This window comes from Suricata suricatta, chromosome X (assembly GCF_006229205.1).
Source record: "Suricata suricatta isolate VVHF042 chromosome X, meerkat_22Aug2017_6uvM2_HiC, whole genome shotgun sequence".
NCBI lineage: Eukaryota > Metazoa > Chordata > Mammalia > Carnivora > Herpestidae > Suricata > Suricata suricatta.
In genome coordinates, this window is record NC_043717.1 from 61,230,290 (window position 1) to 61,249,046 (window position 18,757).

An 18,757-nucleotide genomic window follows, 5' to 3' on the forward strand; every position below is an offset into this window, starting at 1 on the left:
GTAAAGTCATTAGAACCCAATTACTCAACCAAGTTCTAAATGCATTAAATACTCTACTATAAAATCTTTTTTCCCAAACAGGATATAGATAGCACATATTTGTTCTTACCCTTTGTATTCTCTAAGCCTTTATACAATTCAATGTTACATGTTTTATACTTCTGTAAAAATGCCTGCCTGCCTTCTATCCACTGCAATATATTACATATTTTTAAAGAAGTGGGTAGGCTCATTTGGGAATGATATGCTTTGAAAGAACAGGTTTGCCAAGCCAAATCTATGATATCTACTTAGAACCATAGTAGTATAATACTAATGTAGTGGATTTAGTTACTTTAAAATATATTATCCTACTTCCCTGCTAAATGAAATTAACCATCACCTTTGATTTCGTTATGTCTCCAAGAGGTATAAATAGCATGTAATAGAGTATCTCTTTTAGTCACAGGTTTAATGTGATGAAAGCAAATATATGCTGTATATACCATATACTAGTTAAACTTTTTTTAACCCAATATTTTTCCTATTTTTTTTTGGTTAAAAAACAGTATTTTGTCTCTGAATTGCACATCTAACATCAGAGAAAGTCTAATAATACCTTGTAAAGTCTCTACCCCAACAAATCAATTCAGTGTCTAGGAAACACCCTATTGAAAACCAGTGGATTATGTTCTACAGAATCTGGAATGGAAAATTAAACAAACAGCATGTTGCTATATTGAATGCAAAAATGTAATAGAAAGCACTAGATTTCATAACTGACTGGAGAAACTCATTTGCAGAATTAATTCATTCCATTAGATTCACTGGGTAGTCACATGGTTCAAAATTTTGATTGGCCTTTAGTTATGGAAAATAACAAAATACTAATGTGGACACATACAAACAAAACTCCTTTGAGTTCGAGATCCATTCATGGCTAGAAAAGAAAAAATAAAGTTAGTTTACAATTGGTTCATAATTCAGTTAAGATATTTTTTGTAGCTACACATTTATGGACAATGATTTAAATTGATACACATAAAACCAAAGGAAATGTATTGCACTTTTTTGGTAACATTTTATATGTATATTCATTGAAACAATGGTCCATCTGACTTTAGTCAAGGTATATATTTCATAACTTAAGGAAAGATTGAATAGAATTCTTCCTTGATGTCTTATTTACAGGTTAAATGTGTCCAAATATATCTGTTGATAAGTATAGATCTATCATATGTGAACTTACTAAAATATATTTTGAACTTGCTCTCAGTACCTAATCTCCTTCAAATATCAAGTTTGATGTAGATGTAGACCTTTTTTTTTGGCAAGTCCGCACATTGATACTACCTGTTGGGCACATGTGGTTATTAGCAGCAATTGCTTCTCAATGTTAAATTTCAGTGTCATGTAATCTCTGAGTGACAAATTTTAAATTCTATGATGAATTTGTCTTGCTACTCATCTGGTTCTTGGTCCATCAAGTATGCTTCATCATTTAATTTGTAATAAATAGTTCTCAGGTAACTAATGGACTGAGAAACACAACATACGTCAAAGCACAAACTATTATTTGCTGGGGGAGCTACCAAATGTTGGTTACTTTCATTGGTGATAGACAGCCATATAATCAAGATTGGTGGCTTGATTGTAGTTAAGAGAAGGGCTTCAAGACTAAAAACTTTTTGAAAGTTTTGTTTATTCAAATATTTGAGCTTTTTCACCTAAAAGATCATTTTTAGAGCGAGTTACTTAACAGAGACTTAATTTTATTAACTATATATCAGCAGTGATTTATTAACAATATGTCTGCAGTATTTTATTAACTATAAATCTGGAATTTTAAAATTTCATCAAAAGGTTCTTCCGAATAATTGACATTTGTGTATTTACCTATTGCTTATCATGGTATACATACCTAGGCATTTTAAAACTAATTCAAGTATAATAAGCTTATAGAAAAAGTACACATATAAGTATACAACTAAATTATTTTTTCCAAGCTGAACACACATATGTGACCATTACACAGATCGAGTAACAGCATATTAAAAACCTAGTTATACTCCTTATGCTCCCTTCCAATCAGGACCTGCCCTCATGGTACTGATACTGTGATACTGATTATTTTAATAGCCATAACTTAGTTTTATCTGTTTTTAGCACTTAAACAGTTTTTAACATAACAAAACAAAGGTTGTAATTTTCAGTGTTAAAGTTAGATTCTGTATGTTTTTAAAGCAGTGATTCTCAATGTGTTTTTTTTTCCTGTCCATTATTTTCACCTGAGGAATATCGTACATTCCCATTATTATCATTGGTTTACTGTTAAAATCTCTTAGCAGTAGTATAGAATATATAATTAGGAAGAAAACCTAAAGGTGATTCTGTCATGTTAGCAGGATTTCTCAGCCCTTAGCAGTATTAACATTTTGGGCTGGACAATTCTTTGCTATGAGAGACTGTTCTGCTCATTGTATGATCCTTAGCAGCATCGTTGGCTTTTACGCACCAGACGCCAATAGTACCCAAACCAAAAAATGTCTCCAAACACTGCTAAATATCCCCTAGGACAGCCACTGCACTAGGGTGGATATATCCCCTGTTTGATGTTCACTACTTTAGTGGTTAAAGGTTAGCAGAACAAAAGTAAGAGTTTTAAGAAAGTAGCTTCAGTCCTTTATAAGAACAGGGTTTTAGTAATTAGCCACCTTAGCAATGCATTGGATCACTTAGAAAGATGCTAAGGTCCATGTCACTTTTTCATCTTGCAGGATGTTATAGAAGGTAGGTATTAGAGTACCTGACTTATAAAGTATTCTTCATCAGCATCACTATAACTGTGGGATTTAAAGCTGGGGGATCTTACAATCTATTGAGAAAAACAGACACACCTCTTTTCCAAAATATTAAAAAGTTTCCATCTACAGGAATAAGTACCACATTCAAGACTGCAATACAAATTCTATTAAAACATGCCTCTTATCCATCTGTCATTTTTCATCTCTGTCTACCTGCTTTAGAAAAAAGGAGCGATTTAAAAAAATTTGAATAAAATCAGTTAAATAACAGTTATATTATCCATGTGTGAATCATTTCAAAGTTTCTTAATTCACACTATATATCATTAAGGAAAACATGGAAAAGTCTTTAAGAGAAAATAAAACTGGAAGATTTTAGTTTGCTTTGATATTTTGCCAGTTTTTGAAGGCTATTTGTTATACATAGGATATATATAAATTTCTACAAATAATGACTATAAATGCCCAAGTGAACTTACACAAGTCCATTTGTCTTCTCTTTTTTCAATCACAGTAGTCTGTGTGTCACTAACTGGTGGTATATATTCATAGTCATCATAAAGGAGCCCTAGGATTGGATATTGTGTCCTGTACCTATACAGAAAAAAATTAGTTTGCCAGCTGCATGAGAAAATGACTCTCATTCCTTTTTAGTCACTCATAGTTTGAAACCTATTATTAAATTAACATGGTTCTGAATGATTTTTTAACTCTAAAAAGAAAATCCCCCCTAATGTACAAAACTTTACTAATATTATTTTAAAAGAGTAAGAGGGAAGAACTTCTGCTTCTGGCAATGATGAACTACTGGCAGCACTAGACAATGATCCTAGAGAAGGGAACCAAATGATATGAGCCATACAAGTTCCTAGTTCACTGCCTAGAGAATTTCCTGGTCACAGGATAGGGAAAGGGAATACAACTAATCTCTGCAGTCTCACAAAGTTGAAGTGACTGAATTTATTTCTTTTTTTAAATTTTTAAATTTTTAAAAAATATTTTATTGTCAAATTGGTTTCTATATAACACCCAGTGCTCTTCCCCACAAATGCCCTCCTCCATTACCACCACCTCTTTTCCTCCTCCTCCCCCTCCCCCTTCAACCCTCCATTCGTTTTCAGTATTCAGTAGTCTCTCAGATTTTGCATCCCTCTCTCTCCCCAACTCTCTTTCCCTCTTTCCCTTCCCCTGGACCTCCATTAGGATTCTCCTGCTCTCCTTTTAGACCTATGAGTGCAAACATACGGTATCTGTCCTTCTCCACCTGACTTATTTCGCTTAGCATGACACCCTCAAGGTCCATCCACTTTCCTAAAAACGGCCATATTTCATTCTTTCTCATTGCCATGTAATACCCCATTGTATATAAATACCACATCTTCCTGATCCATTCATCAGGTGATAGACATTTAGGCTCTTTCCATGATTTGACTATTGTTGACAGTGCTGCTATGAACATTGGGGTACATGTGCCCCTATGTGTCAGCACTTCTGTATCCCTTGGGTAAATCCCTAGCGGTGCTATTGCTGGGTCATAGGGGAGTTCTATGGATAGTTTTTTTAGGAACCTCCACACTGTTTTCCAAAGTGGCTGTACCAGCTTACATTACCACCAACAGTGTAGGAGGGTGCCCGTCTCTCCACACCTCGCCAGCATCTATATTCTCTTGATTTGTTCATTTTAGCCACTCTGACCAGTGTGAGGTGGTATCTCAGTGTGGTTTTGATTTGTATTTCCCTGACGATGAGTGATGCTGAGCATCGTTTCATGTGCCTATTGGCCATCTGGATGTCCTCCTTGGAGAAGTGTCTATTCATGTCTTCTGCCCATTTCTTCACCGGATTATTCATTTTTCGGGTGTGGAGTTTGGTGAGTAAAGGTATGCCGAAGCACCCAGTATGGGGTTGAATATCAGACAGGAGAAAACTATATAGATAGAAGTCAAGAGACCTGTAGAGGGTTCTCTACAACTCTTTGGATGAGTATTGATTAGTATAGAAATGGGGAAAATTTACCAAACCTGGGGAATGAGCTACAAAGGAGCAGCCTGGAAATCCCTGGAGCTCACACACTGAAGGGAATAGTTTGTGTGTCACTACAGGAGTGGGAAGACCTTCCTAATACATTGGTTATCAGGAAGAAACTAAGAAAAATATTGCCTTAGGTAGTGGGATGACATTAGTCCTAGATTGTAGGTTTTAACAGTTTAAAAAACAAGACTTAAAAGCAAACTTGAAGAATAAAATTCAATACACAAAAATCAATTTTAATCCTGTGCATTTGCAATAAACAATCTGAAAATGAAGTTAAGAAAACAATTCTACCTCATGGTAACCACAAACACAAAACCTATAATAAATATACAACAAAATAAAGAGAAAGAAAGCCAAACACATGATTACAGAAACTCGTCAATCACAAAGAAAGAACAAGAAGAGAAGAAAAGACAAGAACTACAAAAAAGCAGCAAATAACATAATAATAATAAAATGGCAATAAGCACATCCCTATCAATAATTACTGTAAATGTGAATGGCTGAAATGCTCCAATCAAAAGGCATAGGTGGTTAAATGGCTAAAAAAAATTAATACATATCTATATGCTGCCCACAAGAGACTCACCTAACACCTAAAGACACATAAAGACTGAAGGTGAAGGGATGGAAAAATATTTACCTTTCAAACGGAAACCAAAAAAAAAAATAAATAAATAAAAAGTTAGAAAAGGGCAGAAGATTTGTATGATCTGAAGAGAAACCAGAAGTTGAGGGTGTCATGCTAAGCAAAATAAGTCAGGCAGAGAAGGATAGATACCATATGTTTGCATTCATAGGTCTAACGGGAGAGAACCGGCAGGGGACCATGGGGAGAGGAAGGGGGAAAGAGAATGGGGGAGAGTGAGGGACACAGATCAAGGGAGACTACTGAATACTGAAAACAAACCATAGAATGAAGGGGGAGGGAAGGGGTGATGGTCATGGTGGGGGGCACTTGTGGGGAAGAGCACTGGGTGTTATATGGAAACCAACTTGACAATAAACTATTAAAAAAAGAAAAGAAATAAAAAGTTAGAGTAGCAATACTTATATGAGACAAAACAGACTTAAAGACTGTAACAAGAGATAAAGACGGGAATGACAAGATATTAAATGTATTGATCCAACCAAAGAATATGACAACTGTAAACATCTATGCAACCAACATTAGAGAAGTTAAATACACAAAGCAAATATTTGCAGACATAACAAGAGAAATTGATAGTAATAGTAGGAACTTTAACACCCCCACTTACATCAATGAATAGATCATTCAGACAGAAAATCTATAAGAAAATAGTGTCTTTGAATGGCACATTAGATCAGGTGAGTATATCAGATATATTCAGAACATTTGATCAAAAAGGAAAATATGCAAATTATTTTCAAGTGTACATGGAACATTCTCTAGAATAGATCACATGTTAGGTCACTAAACAAGTATCAATAAGTTCAAGCAGATTGAAATATCGTGCATCTTTTCCAACCACAGTAATATAAAACCAGAAATCAATCATAAGGGGGATAATCTGGGAAAAAAATCATGAACATATGAAGGCTAACCAACTTATACTAAACAACCAATAAGTCAAAGAAGAAATTAAAAAAATACCTGAAGACAAAGGAAAATGGAAACACTATGGTCCAAAATCATTCAGATGCAGTGAAAGCAGTTCTAAGAGGGAAATATATAATGATACCGGCCTAAATCAAGAAATAAGAAAAAGTTAAATAAACAATCTAATCGTAACACCTAAGGCAACTAGAAAAAGAAGAACAAAGCCTAAGGTGAGTATCAGGAAGGAAATAATGATTATAGATGAAATAATGACACAAAGACTTAAAAAAAGAAAGAAAAATAAAAAAATAAGAAATAAATAAAACCAAGAGTGGGCTCTTGGAAGAGATAAGCAGAATTGATAAATCCTTAGCCAGACTCACCAAGAAAAAAAGAGAAAGGGCCAAAATGAAAACATCAGAAAAGAAAGAAATAACAACTAACAGCACAGAAATAGAATGCATTAGAAGAGAATATTATAGAGGAGGGGCCAACATGGTGTAGAAGTAGGGGGATCAGTAATTCCTGAGTCTTTCAAACGAAGAAAGGCTGAAGCCAAAGGACTTTGAACCCAAAGATTCTGGGAGGAATAGAGACTGAGTCTCCCAGGGAGAAACCAGAACAACCTGATGGGCCATAAGTGGATGATTGTGAACTAGGGGAAATAAAAAGGGTTGCGTAGGCATGGAGGGGGGGGCATCCCCTTCTGTAGACAGTTAAAGGGAAGAGAGAGAGAGGCTGCAGAAGTGTAGGACTGTATCTGGACAAGAGAAAAACATTGGACCTGGATGGAGAGTGATCCCATTTCTAACTGCAGGGCTTTCTTCAGACTGGGGCCAGCTGCCCTGTTCGCTCACCTTGGGAGGAGAGAAGCCACCTCTGGGTTCTGTGGTAGGTCAGAGATACAGTCCACAGCAGGAGAAAGTGCTTGAAGTGCTGTGGCACAGGACAAAACCAGCCGGTACCACATGTTAGGCAGAATCTAGAGGCACTTCCCCAAACACCTGGGTGCACAGAGTTCGAGTTTAAACCCCAGCCAAGCGCTGAGACACGGGAGCCAGCAGAGTGAGACAGAATGCATCATGTGTGTCCCATGGCACAGTGAGGATGGTTCCAGAGGAATGATTTGGGACACCCGGTCCATGAAGAAGTGACAGGGGGCGGCAATTTTTCTCCCCACCACCACCAAGGCGGAGTCACAAGGATTGGTCCACTGGGCCCATAGTGGAGGCTGGAACTGTTTACACCAAAATGCCCCTCCAGGACAGTTAGCTGCATGTCTACTGCGGCTGGTTAGAACCTGTAGAACCTGATGGCCTCCTCCTCCAGACCAGAGCTGCTGCATTGCCTAGATTCTAGGCAGTTCTTGATATTTAGATATATCCTCCTTTTTCTCCTTTTCTCTTCCCTCTTCTAGGCTGGTTACTTTGGTTATTGTTTTGCTTATACAGACATATTTAATCCATTATCTAGATACATGTTCTACACCTCCCTCTTTCCTTTCCTTTCTCTCTCTCTGGAATAATCAAGCCATAGAGTTTCTCTGTCTGGGTAACCTTATCTTTGTTTCTTCCCCTCCCCCCCCCCACCTTCTTCCTTAACTTAATTTCCTTTCTCTCTATATATATTAAGCCTTTTAGTTTTTCTAACTCATCAATGTTTATTATTTCTTTTTTCGGGGTTCCGGTCATTTCTATATTTGTATGTGCTCTTCCTTCAGCATGACCTCCACCCTCTTTAACTTATAGTTAGTGTTTCTGGTTTATTGTTTATGGATTGTTTTTTTGGTTTTTTTGTTTTGTTGTTGTTTTATTTGGTTTGTTTGTTTTATTTGTGTGTTTGCATGTTTTTGTTTCCTTTTTGTTCATCTGTTTGTTTTCCTTTCCAGGACTAAATCAAGGAAAAAATGAAAGCACACCTGATGGAGGGTCCAAAACATGACTATGAGTAGGGAAATAAAATAACCAAAGTCACAAAAACAGAGAGCAAGTAATACTCACCAAAAGAATACCTCATGAATGACCAGGCCCTGGACAGTGTATGACTCCCCTTTAATATATCAGTGCTCTCAGGTGCAGAGCACATAACAAGCTTTTAAAACTCATAAGGGACAGAAAACTAGCCAAAATGACAAAATGGAAGAATTCTCCTGAAAAAAATTTCAAGGAAAAGGTGACAGCTAAAGAATTGATCAAAACAGATATAAACAACATAACTGAACAAGAATTTAGAATAGTAACCTTAATATTAATCACTGGGCTTAAAAAACATAGAGGACAGCAGAGATTCCATTGATGTGGAGATCAACAATATTAAAAATAGTTAGGATGAATTTAAAAAATGCTAGAAATGATGTGCAAAATAAAATGGAGGTGGCCAGAGTGTGGATAGAAGAGACAGAGGGGAGAATAAATATACTAGAAGAATTCAATAAAATGATAGAAAAAGAGTAAGCTGAGAAGAAGAGAGATTTAAAAAATCCAGGATCATGAGGGAAGAATTAGAGAACTAAGTGAGTCAATCAAATGAAACAATATCCATATCATAGGAATTCCATTAGAAGAAGAGAGAGAGAAAGGGCCTGAACAAATTTTAGCTGAGGCCCCACATTTGAGGCACCTCCAAATGAACAAATCATAGCTGATAATTTCCCCAAACTGAGGAAGGAAACAGACACTGAAATCCAAGAGGCACAGTCCCCTCAGACGTAGCTTGAGTCAATCTTCTGCATGATATATCATAGTGAAATTGGCAAAATACAAAGATGAGAGAAATCAGAAAGCAGCTAAGGATAAATGTGCCTTAACATACAAAGGTAGTCACATAAGCGTAGTAGCAGACCTATCTACTGAAACGTGGCTGGACAGAAAGGAATGGCAGGAAATCTTCAATGTGATGAACAGGAATACTATGCCCCCAAAAATCTGTTATTCAGCAAGCATGTCATTCAGAATAGAAGGAGAGATAAAGGTTTTCCTAAACAAGCAAAAACTGAAGTAATGTGTCACCCTTAAACCAGCCTTACAAGACATTCTAAGGGGGACTCTGTGAGGGAAATGTTGCAAGGACCACAAAGTACCAGTGACATCACTACAAGCATGAAATGTGCAGAGAACACAATGAATTTAAACTCATACTTTTTATTAATAACACTGAATGTAAATGGACTAAATGTTCCAATTAAAAGACATGGGGTATCAGAATGAATAAACAAAGAAGATCCATCTATTTGCTGTCTACAAGAGACTCATTTTATACTAGAGGACACCTTTAGATTGAAAGTGAGGGCATGGAGAAATATCTGTCATGGTACTGGAAATCAAAAGACAGCTGGAGTAGCCATACATATATCAGACACACTGGACTTTAAAGTAAAAGCAGTAATAAGAGATGAAGAAGGGCATTATATAATAATTATGGAGTCTAGCTATCAGGAAGAGCAAACAATTATAAATATTTATGCACTGAACACAGGAGCACCCACATATAAAAAACTTAACCACAAACATAAGAAATCTTATTGATAAAAATGTGCTAATTGAAGTGGATTTTAATACTCCACTTACACCAATACACAGATTATCTAGACAGAGAATCGGTAATAAAACAATAGCCCTGAATGACACATTGGAAAAATTGATGTGACAGATATATTTAGAACTCTAAATCCCAAAGCAGCAGAATATACTTTCTTCTTGAAGGAAGTATACATTCTCCAATATAGATCACATACTGGGTCACAAAATAGCCTTCAATAAATTAAAAGAATTGGGATAGTACCATACACACTTTCAGATCATACTGCTATGAAAGTAGAAATCAACCAGAGGAAAAAGTCTGGGAAACCTCCAAAAGCGTGAGGATTAAAGAACATCCTACTAAAGAATGAATGAGTCAAGCAGACAATTAGAGAAGGAATTAAAAAAATACATGGAAACAAATAAAAATTTAAATACAACAATCCAAACCCATTGGGATGCAGCAAAGGCAGTCCTAAGAAGAACATACATTGCAATCCAGGCCTATCTCAAGAATTGCCAAACACAAAATCTAACAGCACACCTATAGGAGCTAAAAGCAGAACAGAAAAGACACCCCAAACACACAGAAAAAAAGAAATAATAAAGATTAGAGCAAAAATAAACAATATAAAAATTAAAAAAAAAACCCAAACAGTAGACCAGATCAATGAAATGAAGTGTTGGTTTTTTGAAAAATAAACAAAACTGATAAACCTCTAGCCAGGTTCTCAAAAAGAAAAGACAGAGGACTCAAATAGATAAAATCACGACTGAAAATGGATTTGTAACAACCAATCCCTCGGAAATACAAGCAATTATCAGGGAGTACTATTAAAAATTATATGCCAAGAAAGTGGACAACCTGGAAGAAATGGTCAAATTCCTAAACATCCACACACTACCAAAACTCAAATGGGAAGAAATAGAAATTTTGTAAAAGGCAAAAGATTTATGTGATCTGAAGAGAAACTAGAGTATTAGGAAATAGAAATTTTGAACAGACCCATAACTGGTGAAGAAATTGGATCAGTTATCAAAAATCTCCCAACAAATAAGAGTCCCAGGCCAGATGGCTTCCCTAGGGAATTCTACCAGACATTCAGAGTTCATACGTATCCTTTTCAAGCTGCTACAAAAAATAGAAACAGAAGGAAAGCTTCCAGACTCATTCTATGAAGCCAGCATTACTTTGATTCCTGAAACAGAAACCCAGCAAAACAAGAGAAGTAAGGACAATATCCCTGATTAATATGGATGCAAAAATTCTCAACAAGATACCGTCACATCAAATTCAACAGCATATAAAAAAGATTATTCACCATGATCAAGTGGGATTCATTACATTATAGTACATTCACATTAAGAAAAGAGAAGAACCATATGATCCTGTGAAAAGATGCAGAAGAAGCATTTGATAAAATACAGCATCATTTCTTAATAAAAACCCCTGAGAAAGTGTGGATAGAAGGAACATGAATATCACAAAAGCCATTTATGAAAATCACACTGCTAATATCATCCTCAATGGGAAAAACTGAGAGCTTTACCCCTGGAGTCAGGAACACAACAGGAGGTCCACTCTCACTACTGTTGTTTTACATAGTGCTAGAAGTCCTAGCATCAGTACTCAGGCAGCAAAATGAAATAAAATTCATCAGCATTGACAAAGATGAAGTCAAACTTTCCCCTTTCACAGATGACATGATAGTCTACATGGAAAACCCAACATATTCCACCAAAAAGGCTGCTAAAAATGATCCATGAATTCTGCAAAGTCGCAGGGTACAAAATCAACCTACAGAAATTGGTTGCATTTTTAACACCAATAATGAAGCAACAGAAAGAGAAATCCAGAAACTGATCTCAGTCACAAATGCACGAAAAAACGTAAAATACCTAGGCATATACCTAAACAAAGATGTAAAAGACCTGTATGCTGAAAACTCTAGAAAACTTATGAAGGAAATTGAAGAAGACACAAAGAAATGGAAAAACATTTCATGCTCATGGATCAGAAGAATAAACATTGTTAAATGTAATTATTACACAAAGCAATCTATACATTCAATGTCGTCCCAATCAACACTGCACCAACATTTTTCTCAAAGCTAGAACAAACTATCCTCAAATTCGTATGGAACCACAAAAGACTCCAAGTAGCCAAAGTAATATTGAAAAAGAAAAGCAAAACAGGAGGCATCACAATCCCAGACTTTAGCTTCTACTACAAGGCTGTCATCATCAAGACAGCATAGCATTCCCCCCCCCCCCCCAAAAAAGACAAATAAACCAATGGAATAGAATAGAGAACCCAGAATTGGACCCATAATTAATCTTTGACAAAGCAGGAAAAAGTCTCTAATGGAAAAAAGCCAGCATCTTTAAGAGATGGTGCTGGGAGAACTGGACAGCAACATGCAAAAGTATGAAACTAGACCACTTTCTTATACCATACACAAAAAGAAACTCAAAATGGATGAAGGACCTGAATGTGAGACAGGAAACCATCACAACCCTGGAGGAGAAAGCAGGAAACCTCCTTGACCTCAACCGCAGCAATTTCCCACTCAACACATCCCCAAAGGCAAGGGAATCAAGAGCAAAAATGAACTATTGGGACCTCATCAAAATAAAAAGCTTTAGCACTGCAAAGGAAACAATAAAAAAAAAACTAATAGGCAACTTACGGAATGGGAAAATATAGTTGCAAATGAGTTATTAGATAAAGGGCTAGTATCCAAATTCTACAAGGAACTCACCAAACTCCACACCCAAAAAATGAATAATCCAGTGAAGAAATGGGCAGAAGACATGAATTGACAGTTCTCCAAAGAGGACTTCCAGATGGCCAGCAGACACATGAAACGATGCTTAGCATCACTCAGCATCAGGGAAATACAAATCAAAAACACACAGAGATACAACCTGACGCCTGTCAGAGTGGCTAAAAGGAACAAATCAGGAGACTATAGATGCTGGTGAGGATGTGGAGAAACGGGCACCCTCGTACACTGTTGGTGGGAATGTAAACTAGTGCAGCCACTCTGGAAAACAGTGTGGAGGTTCCTCAAAAAATTAACAATCGAACTCCCTTATGACCCAGCAATAGCACTGCTAGGGATTTATCCAAGGGATACAGAAGTGCTGATACATAGGGGCACATGAACCACAACATTCATAGCATCACTTTCAACAATAGCCAAATCATGGAAAGAGCCTAAATGTTCATGACCTGATGAATGGATCAAGAAGATGTGGTTTATATATACAATGGAGTATTACATGGCAATGAGAAAGAATGAAATCTGGCCATTCTTTGCAATGCAGATAGAAATCGAGGGTGTCATGTTAACTGAAATATGTCAGGCAGCAAAGGACAGATACCATATGTTTTAACTCACAAGTATAACAGGAGAAACTGAACAGAGGACCATGGGGGTGGGGAAAGGGGAAAAATAGTTGGGGAGAGGGAGGGAGGCAAACCATGAGAGACTCTTGAATACTGAGAACAAACTGAGGGCTGATGAGGCAGTGGGAGAGGGTAAGGGGGTTTATGGGCATGGAGGAGGGCACATGTTGGGATGAGCCTTGGGTATTATATGGAAACCAACTTGACAATAAACTATAAAAGAAAAAAATACTTACCTAAAGTAAAAATGGAGAATGAATTTGTATAGTCATATCTCTAAAGGAGATATACAAATGGCCAATAAGCACATGAAAAAATACACATTAATTATTAGAGAAATACAAATGAAAACCACAATGAGATGCCACCTTCCATCATTAGCATAGCTATATAATCTGAGAGATGAACAGTACAAGTTTTGAGGTGGATGGAGAGACAGTGGAACCCTCAATACACTAATGATGGGAATGTAAAACTGTACAGCTCCTTTGGAAAACAGTTTTGGTGTTCCTCAAAAAGTTCAATGTAGAGTTACCATGTGCCCCAGCAATGCCACTCCTGGGTATATACTCTAAAGAAATGAACACATATGTCCACGCAAATTTGCATACAGATATTCATAATAGCATTATTCATAATAGTCAAAGATTAAAAACAACCCAAATGTCCATCAATTTATGAATGGCTAAATGTTGTATATCCATATAATATAATATTATTTAGTAACAACAAGCAATCAAATATTGACACATATAAAACATGGATGAATCTTGAAAACATTATGCAAGGTGAAAGAATCCAGTCACGAATGACCACATTTTATATTATTCCATTTACATGAGATATCCAAAATAGACTTTTGCTGAAACTATTCCTAAAGAGTCACTTTCATTTGATTTTGGTAAATTTCTGGGATGTGTGCTGTGGTCAAATTGCTATTATGAGGGCAGATGCCTAAGAATGATATTTACATAGGAAAGAGCAGAGCCAAGAGATAAAGACGTATTTCTGAAGACATGTTTTAAGCATAGAAGTCCATCTGGACACTAAGAAATTCCAATTAAGTTAATTAACTAATTCCCAGCTTAAGTTGAATTTTTGGCATGTGCAACTAAAAGAATCTTGACTAATATGGTTGGTTAAACACAAATAATTTGTTTTTCATTTACATTGTATTTGATATATTGTAAATATAGGAAAGATATGCTACAGAATTTTACTTACTTACTATAATTGCTATGCTTTTGTGATAAGTATTCATTCTTTAGGAGATTTACTGCCATGCAGAAAACAAACTCTGTCTAGGTGTGTATATATATATGTATTTATATTTATATTTATATTTATATTTATATAAATTAAACATGCTATAACATGGATTACATACTAACAAAAGGCATATTCAAATTTTATTTAAAAATACATTACTTTTTTGTCATAATGGTAGTCTTTCCACCACTGGAGCGTTGGTTATGAGATAGATACATTTCTTGTCTCAACTTTGAGAGTTCCTTACAAATAAAAAAAATTATTTGAAAAAAGTAGCAACATGAGGTAAGAAGTATGTTTGATCACTTAATAATGTTAGTAAGAATAATTACTTTTTCCCCTCCCCTTTAGCTTGGACATACGAGTGTTCTAATCCCATCTGTTAAGTATCATGTATTATTACTTCATGGTACTGAATAAGTTACATTATATGCTTGTGCAAGAATTCACTAACTGGTATAGGATTTCTTTATTTGAGGGATTACATAATATTAAATTGGCATGGTTCTCAAAGATACAATAGTTTTTGAAAAATTTTAATGCTTTTTATTTATTTTTGAGAGACAGAGAGACAGCGTGAGCAGGGGAGGGTCAGAGAGAGAGGAAAACCCAGAATCTGAAGCAGGCTCAAGGCTCTGCGCTAGCAGTCAGCACAGAGCCCGACACGGGGCTCGAACCCAGGAACTATGATATCATGACCTGAGCCGAAGACAGACGCTTAACAGACTGAGCCACCCAGGAGCCCCGCCCCCCTCTTTAAAAAAATTTTTTTTTCAAAGATGCAATAGATTTTGTCCTGAAAATCTTGAAAAGTATATTCATAATAGAAAAGCACTGAAATTTCTTTATGGAGGCAGGTATTATTTCTTAACTGAAAATCTATCACTTACCATTACTACAAACACCATTAATAACAACAATATAACATCAGCCACCATTTTTGGTAGTTCCTTCCTTCAATACAAACTATTTTATAACAGATCCTGGGCCACATGCACAGGTACAGAGAGTAATATAACACAGTCCTTTGCTGAAGCAGCTATAATATACTAGTAAAGAGCTCACAGTCTTCCCGGGAGTTTCACTGTTAAAGAGATATAACGGTAGAAATATTAAATGCACAATAGCACTCTTTTTTTGCTTCAATTATTTTTCATTTGAATTATATCTCTTAAAATATGAATCTTGCGTTTCTTCACAGTTACATTCTAGTTCATGAATAAAGTGAGTCTTGGAAATGTGCCCTTGTCTAGTTCATAGGAAGTATTTATCATACTTAACTGAATTCCTCTCCATCTCTTATCACTTCGTTTCTTACCTCTGACTGACGCTTTATAAGGGAGTCCTTCTCTTCCAGCAAGACTGTCAGTTCATGAAGCTTGAATTGGAAGTCACTGCAACTTCCTTCTCTTCTTGAAACATCTTTTTGGTACTGACTTAATTGAGTCTAGTGATTTAAAAGAAATAAGAATTATTATAGATCTGATTTACAAATTAAGTAATTGATTTCCAAGAGGTTAAGTGGCATAAAGTCATACAGGAAGTTATGAAATGAAGAACAAATGCCAATAGTTGTAAACATTTGTAGAGTATGACTTAAAATGCCCATAGGAATTTTTCATTTTTTAAAGGTGGCTTTACTATATCAGGCGAGGCATTACTTAAGGAACAGTTCTAGGACATAAAAATTAAAATAAAGCTATAAAGTCGTTACTTTAGAGACTATTAAATACTGAAAACGAACCGAGAGTTGAAGGGGGAGGGGAAAGAGAAGGGAGGTGGTGGTAATGGAGGAGGGCACTTGTGGGGAGGAACACTGGGTGTTATATGGAAAGCAATTTGACAATAAACTATTTTAAAAATTGGTACGTTAGATTCCTTCAAATATTAATTAAAGAAAACTCACTAATAATAACTAATATTATATTGTGATTCACAGTTCACAAAATATTCCTCTGGCATGATTTATCTCAATCTTCATAGCAGCCCTGTGAAATAAGTTTTATTAAAATCCTATTCATAAAATAGGTAAATGAGATTACCAGAGAGGTTAGATGACAGAAAGTCCCACAGTTGGTAAGCAACATAGCTGCAATTCCAAGACAGATATTCTGACTCCAAATCCTGTCCATTTTCTTCTGTTCTACACTAGGTGTGCATAGGAGGATGTTAAGTTGAAGTGTTAATAGTAATGTTAGGATGAAAAAAGAAACAAGTGAAGGTAATCTGCTAGAAAAATTGGTAGGCTTTTGAACATACTACACTTTGTGTCATTTTGATTTTTGGAAAAAATTCTACAGTGGTATTTGGAGAGAATTCTAAACCTATGGTTGGTTTTCCCATTTAATATTTAAATATATTTAACTATATTTAAGATTCAGTAAATTAAGAGTCAATTTAATGTAGAATTACAAGATAAGGAAATGTATACTTATTCTCACAAATATAACCCTAATTTAGAAGCCAATTAAAAGTACATAATTCAACATTGGTTTTATCATTGTGCATGACAAAGTTTTAACTATGTAACATTCTTCAAAGTCAAGTGATGATTTTAAAAATAGAACTGTGGTTTTGCTGGATAATCTCAAATGTTGCTTTTGACTGCACAAGCATGCTTTAAGCAAAATCATAAGAGGTTCTTCCCAAACACTAAAAATAAATAAATAAAAATAAAAATAAAAAACACTGAACTTAACGTCTTCTTTTGCTTTTCTAAAGAAGATTAACTTAAATTAGAAAACAATTTAGGAATATCTATACACAGTAATATGTATTTAAACAAAAGGTTCTATGCCATATTTCTGACTCTACCTTTAGTTGATTTTTTTCTTATAGTTTTAAACTTGAAACCATCATGATATTATTAGAAAGTTTGTGCTGATCTGTGTATTTATGCATTGAAGAATCAACATACCCTTAGCTTGCAGATCTCTCTATCTTTCTCCATTCTTAAGTTTTTTACCATCTCCATGTAATGATTGCCAATCTCATCCATTTTTACCTGCAGCATCGGGCCTGTGCATGTCTCAGTCACCTACACAAGGGAAAATAACTTTCTGTATTTGGACTGTTATGAAGGAAATATGTATTATAAGACTTATTATGAGATGAAAACCACACAATTAAACAAAAAATTGAAATAACAAAAGTGATTTTTAAGAATTGCATTATATAGCTCAAATGGCACTAATATGAGACATAAGTACATTTGAGAACATCAGAAAGCAGTCCATATATTTTCTCAAGAGGAATAGGATATCTATATCTATATCTATCTATCTATCTATCTATCTATCTATCTATCTATATCTATCTATCTATATATAGGATATACATATATTTACAGTTGCCAATTCTAGGATTACGATGGTATACTTAAGGCAATAATGTGTTTTTAAAACAAAATTTTAATACCTGTTTTCTGAGATTTTTATTCTCTTCTTCTAAATTACGCTTACAGTATTCCAGTTCTTTTAGCTTATATTCCATGTCTGATAATGTATGGCGAAGAGAGAGATTGTTTTCTTCCAATGCTTGGCATTTTGAGGTTGAGTCTTGAAGTCCTTGCTATTAAAAAGAAACAAGTAAATAAGACAAAGGAATTCTACTTTTTGGAGGAGGGTACTCTTTTAGTTGATTAATTCAATGAAATAAAGCAAATATTTTTCCATTATATATTTACCTCTAAATGGTAAGTTAAGTCAGCCATGAAAAAGTTTCTTGCCCCTAGTCAGATATGCTTATCTTGAATGAGAAGGAATTAAAACTGAATGAATTTTCAGTGCTCCAATTTAGCAAACTGACTCTTGCTGATCTGACAATATTCTGCCTTCTACTAGGCACCAAAATGATCATATACCTGATTATTTATGTGGAAACAGAAAAAATGTGAGACTATCATAGGAGTGAAGATTAAGAAGGGATCAGCCTTAGGGACTCATTACAATTCCTCAAATCATCTCTGCTCAGACATCTGGAGAATACGTCTAGAGTTTATGGATTTATGCACTGTATAAACATGTTAAGACTACAAAACCTTTTTTTTTTTTTTGGCATCTGAGAGCCATATTGATTTTTCCCCCATAATATTTTATTGTCAAATTGTTTTCCATATAACACCCAGTGCTCTTCCCCTTAAGTGCCCTCCACCATCACCACCACCTCTTTTCCCCCCTCC

The 18,757-nt window shown here is 35.4% G+C and overlaps 1 protein-coding gene across 1 annotated transcript in view; it reads right to left on the reverse strand.

The window, feature by feature from the left end:
• Nucleotides 1-830: 830 nt before the first annotated feature.
• Nucleotides 831-18,757, reverse strand: part of POF1B (POF1B actin binding protein) — a 99,460-nt gene continuing 81,533 nt past the window's right edge. The window contains exons 11-16 of the mRNA XM_029930702.1: nucleotides 17,995-18,147; nucleotides 17,495-17,614; nucleotides 15,896-16,024; nucleotides 14,737-14,819; nucleotides 3,263-3,377; nucleotides 831-919 (exon numbers count right to left, since the gene is read on the reverse strand). Of these exons, the coding sequence (XP_029786562.1) occupies nucleotides 914-919; nucleotides 3,263-3,377; nucleotides 14,737-14,819; nucleotides 15,896-16,024; nucleotides 17,495-17,614; nucleotides 17,995-18,147 (606 nt within the window). The 3' untranslated portion in view covers nucleotides 831-913. The remainder of the gene's footprint in view (nucleotides 920-3,262; nucleotides 3,378-14,736; nucleotides 14,820-15,895; nucleotides 16,025-17,494; nucleotides 17,615-17,994; nucleotides 18,148-18,757) is intronic.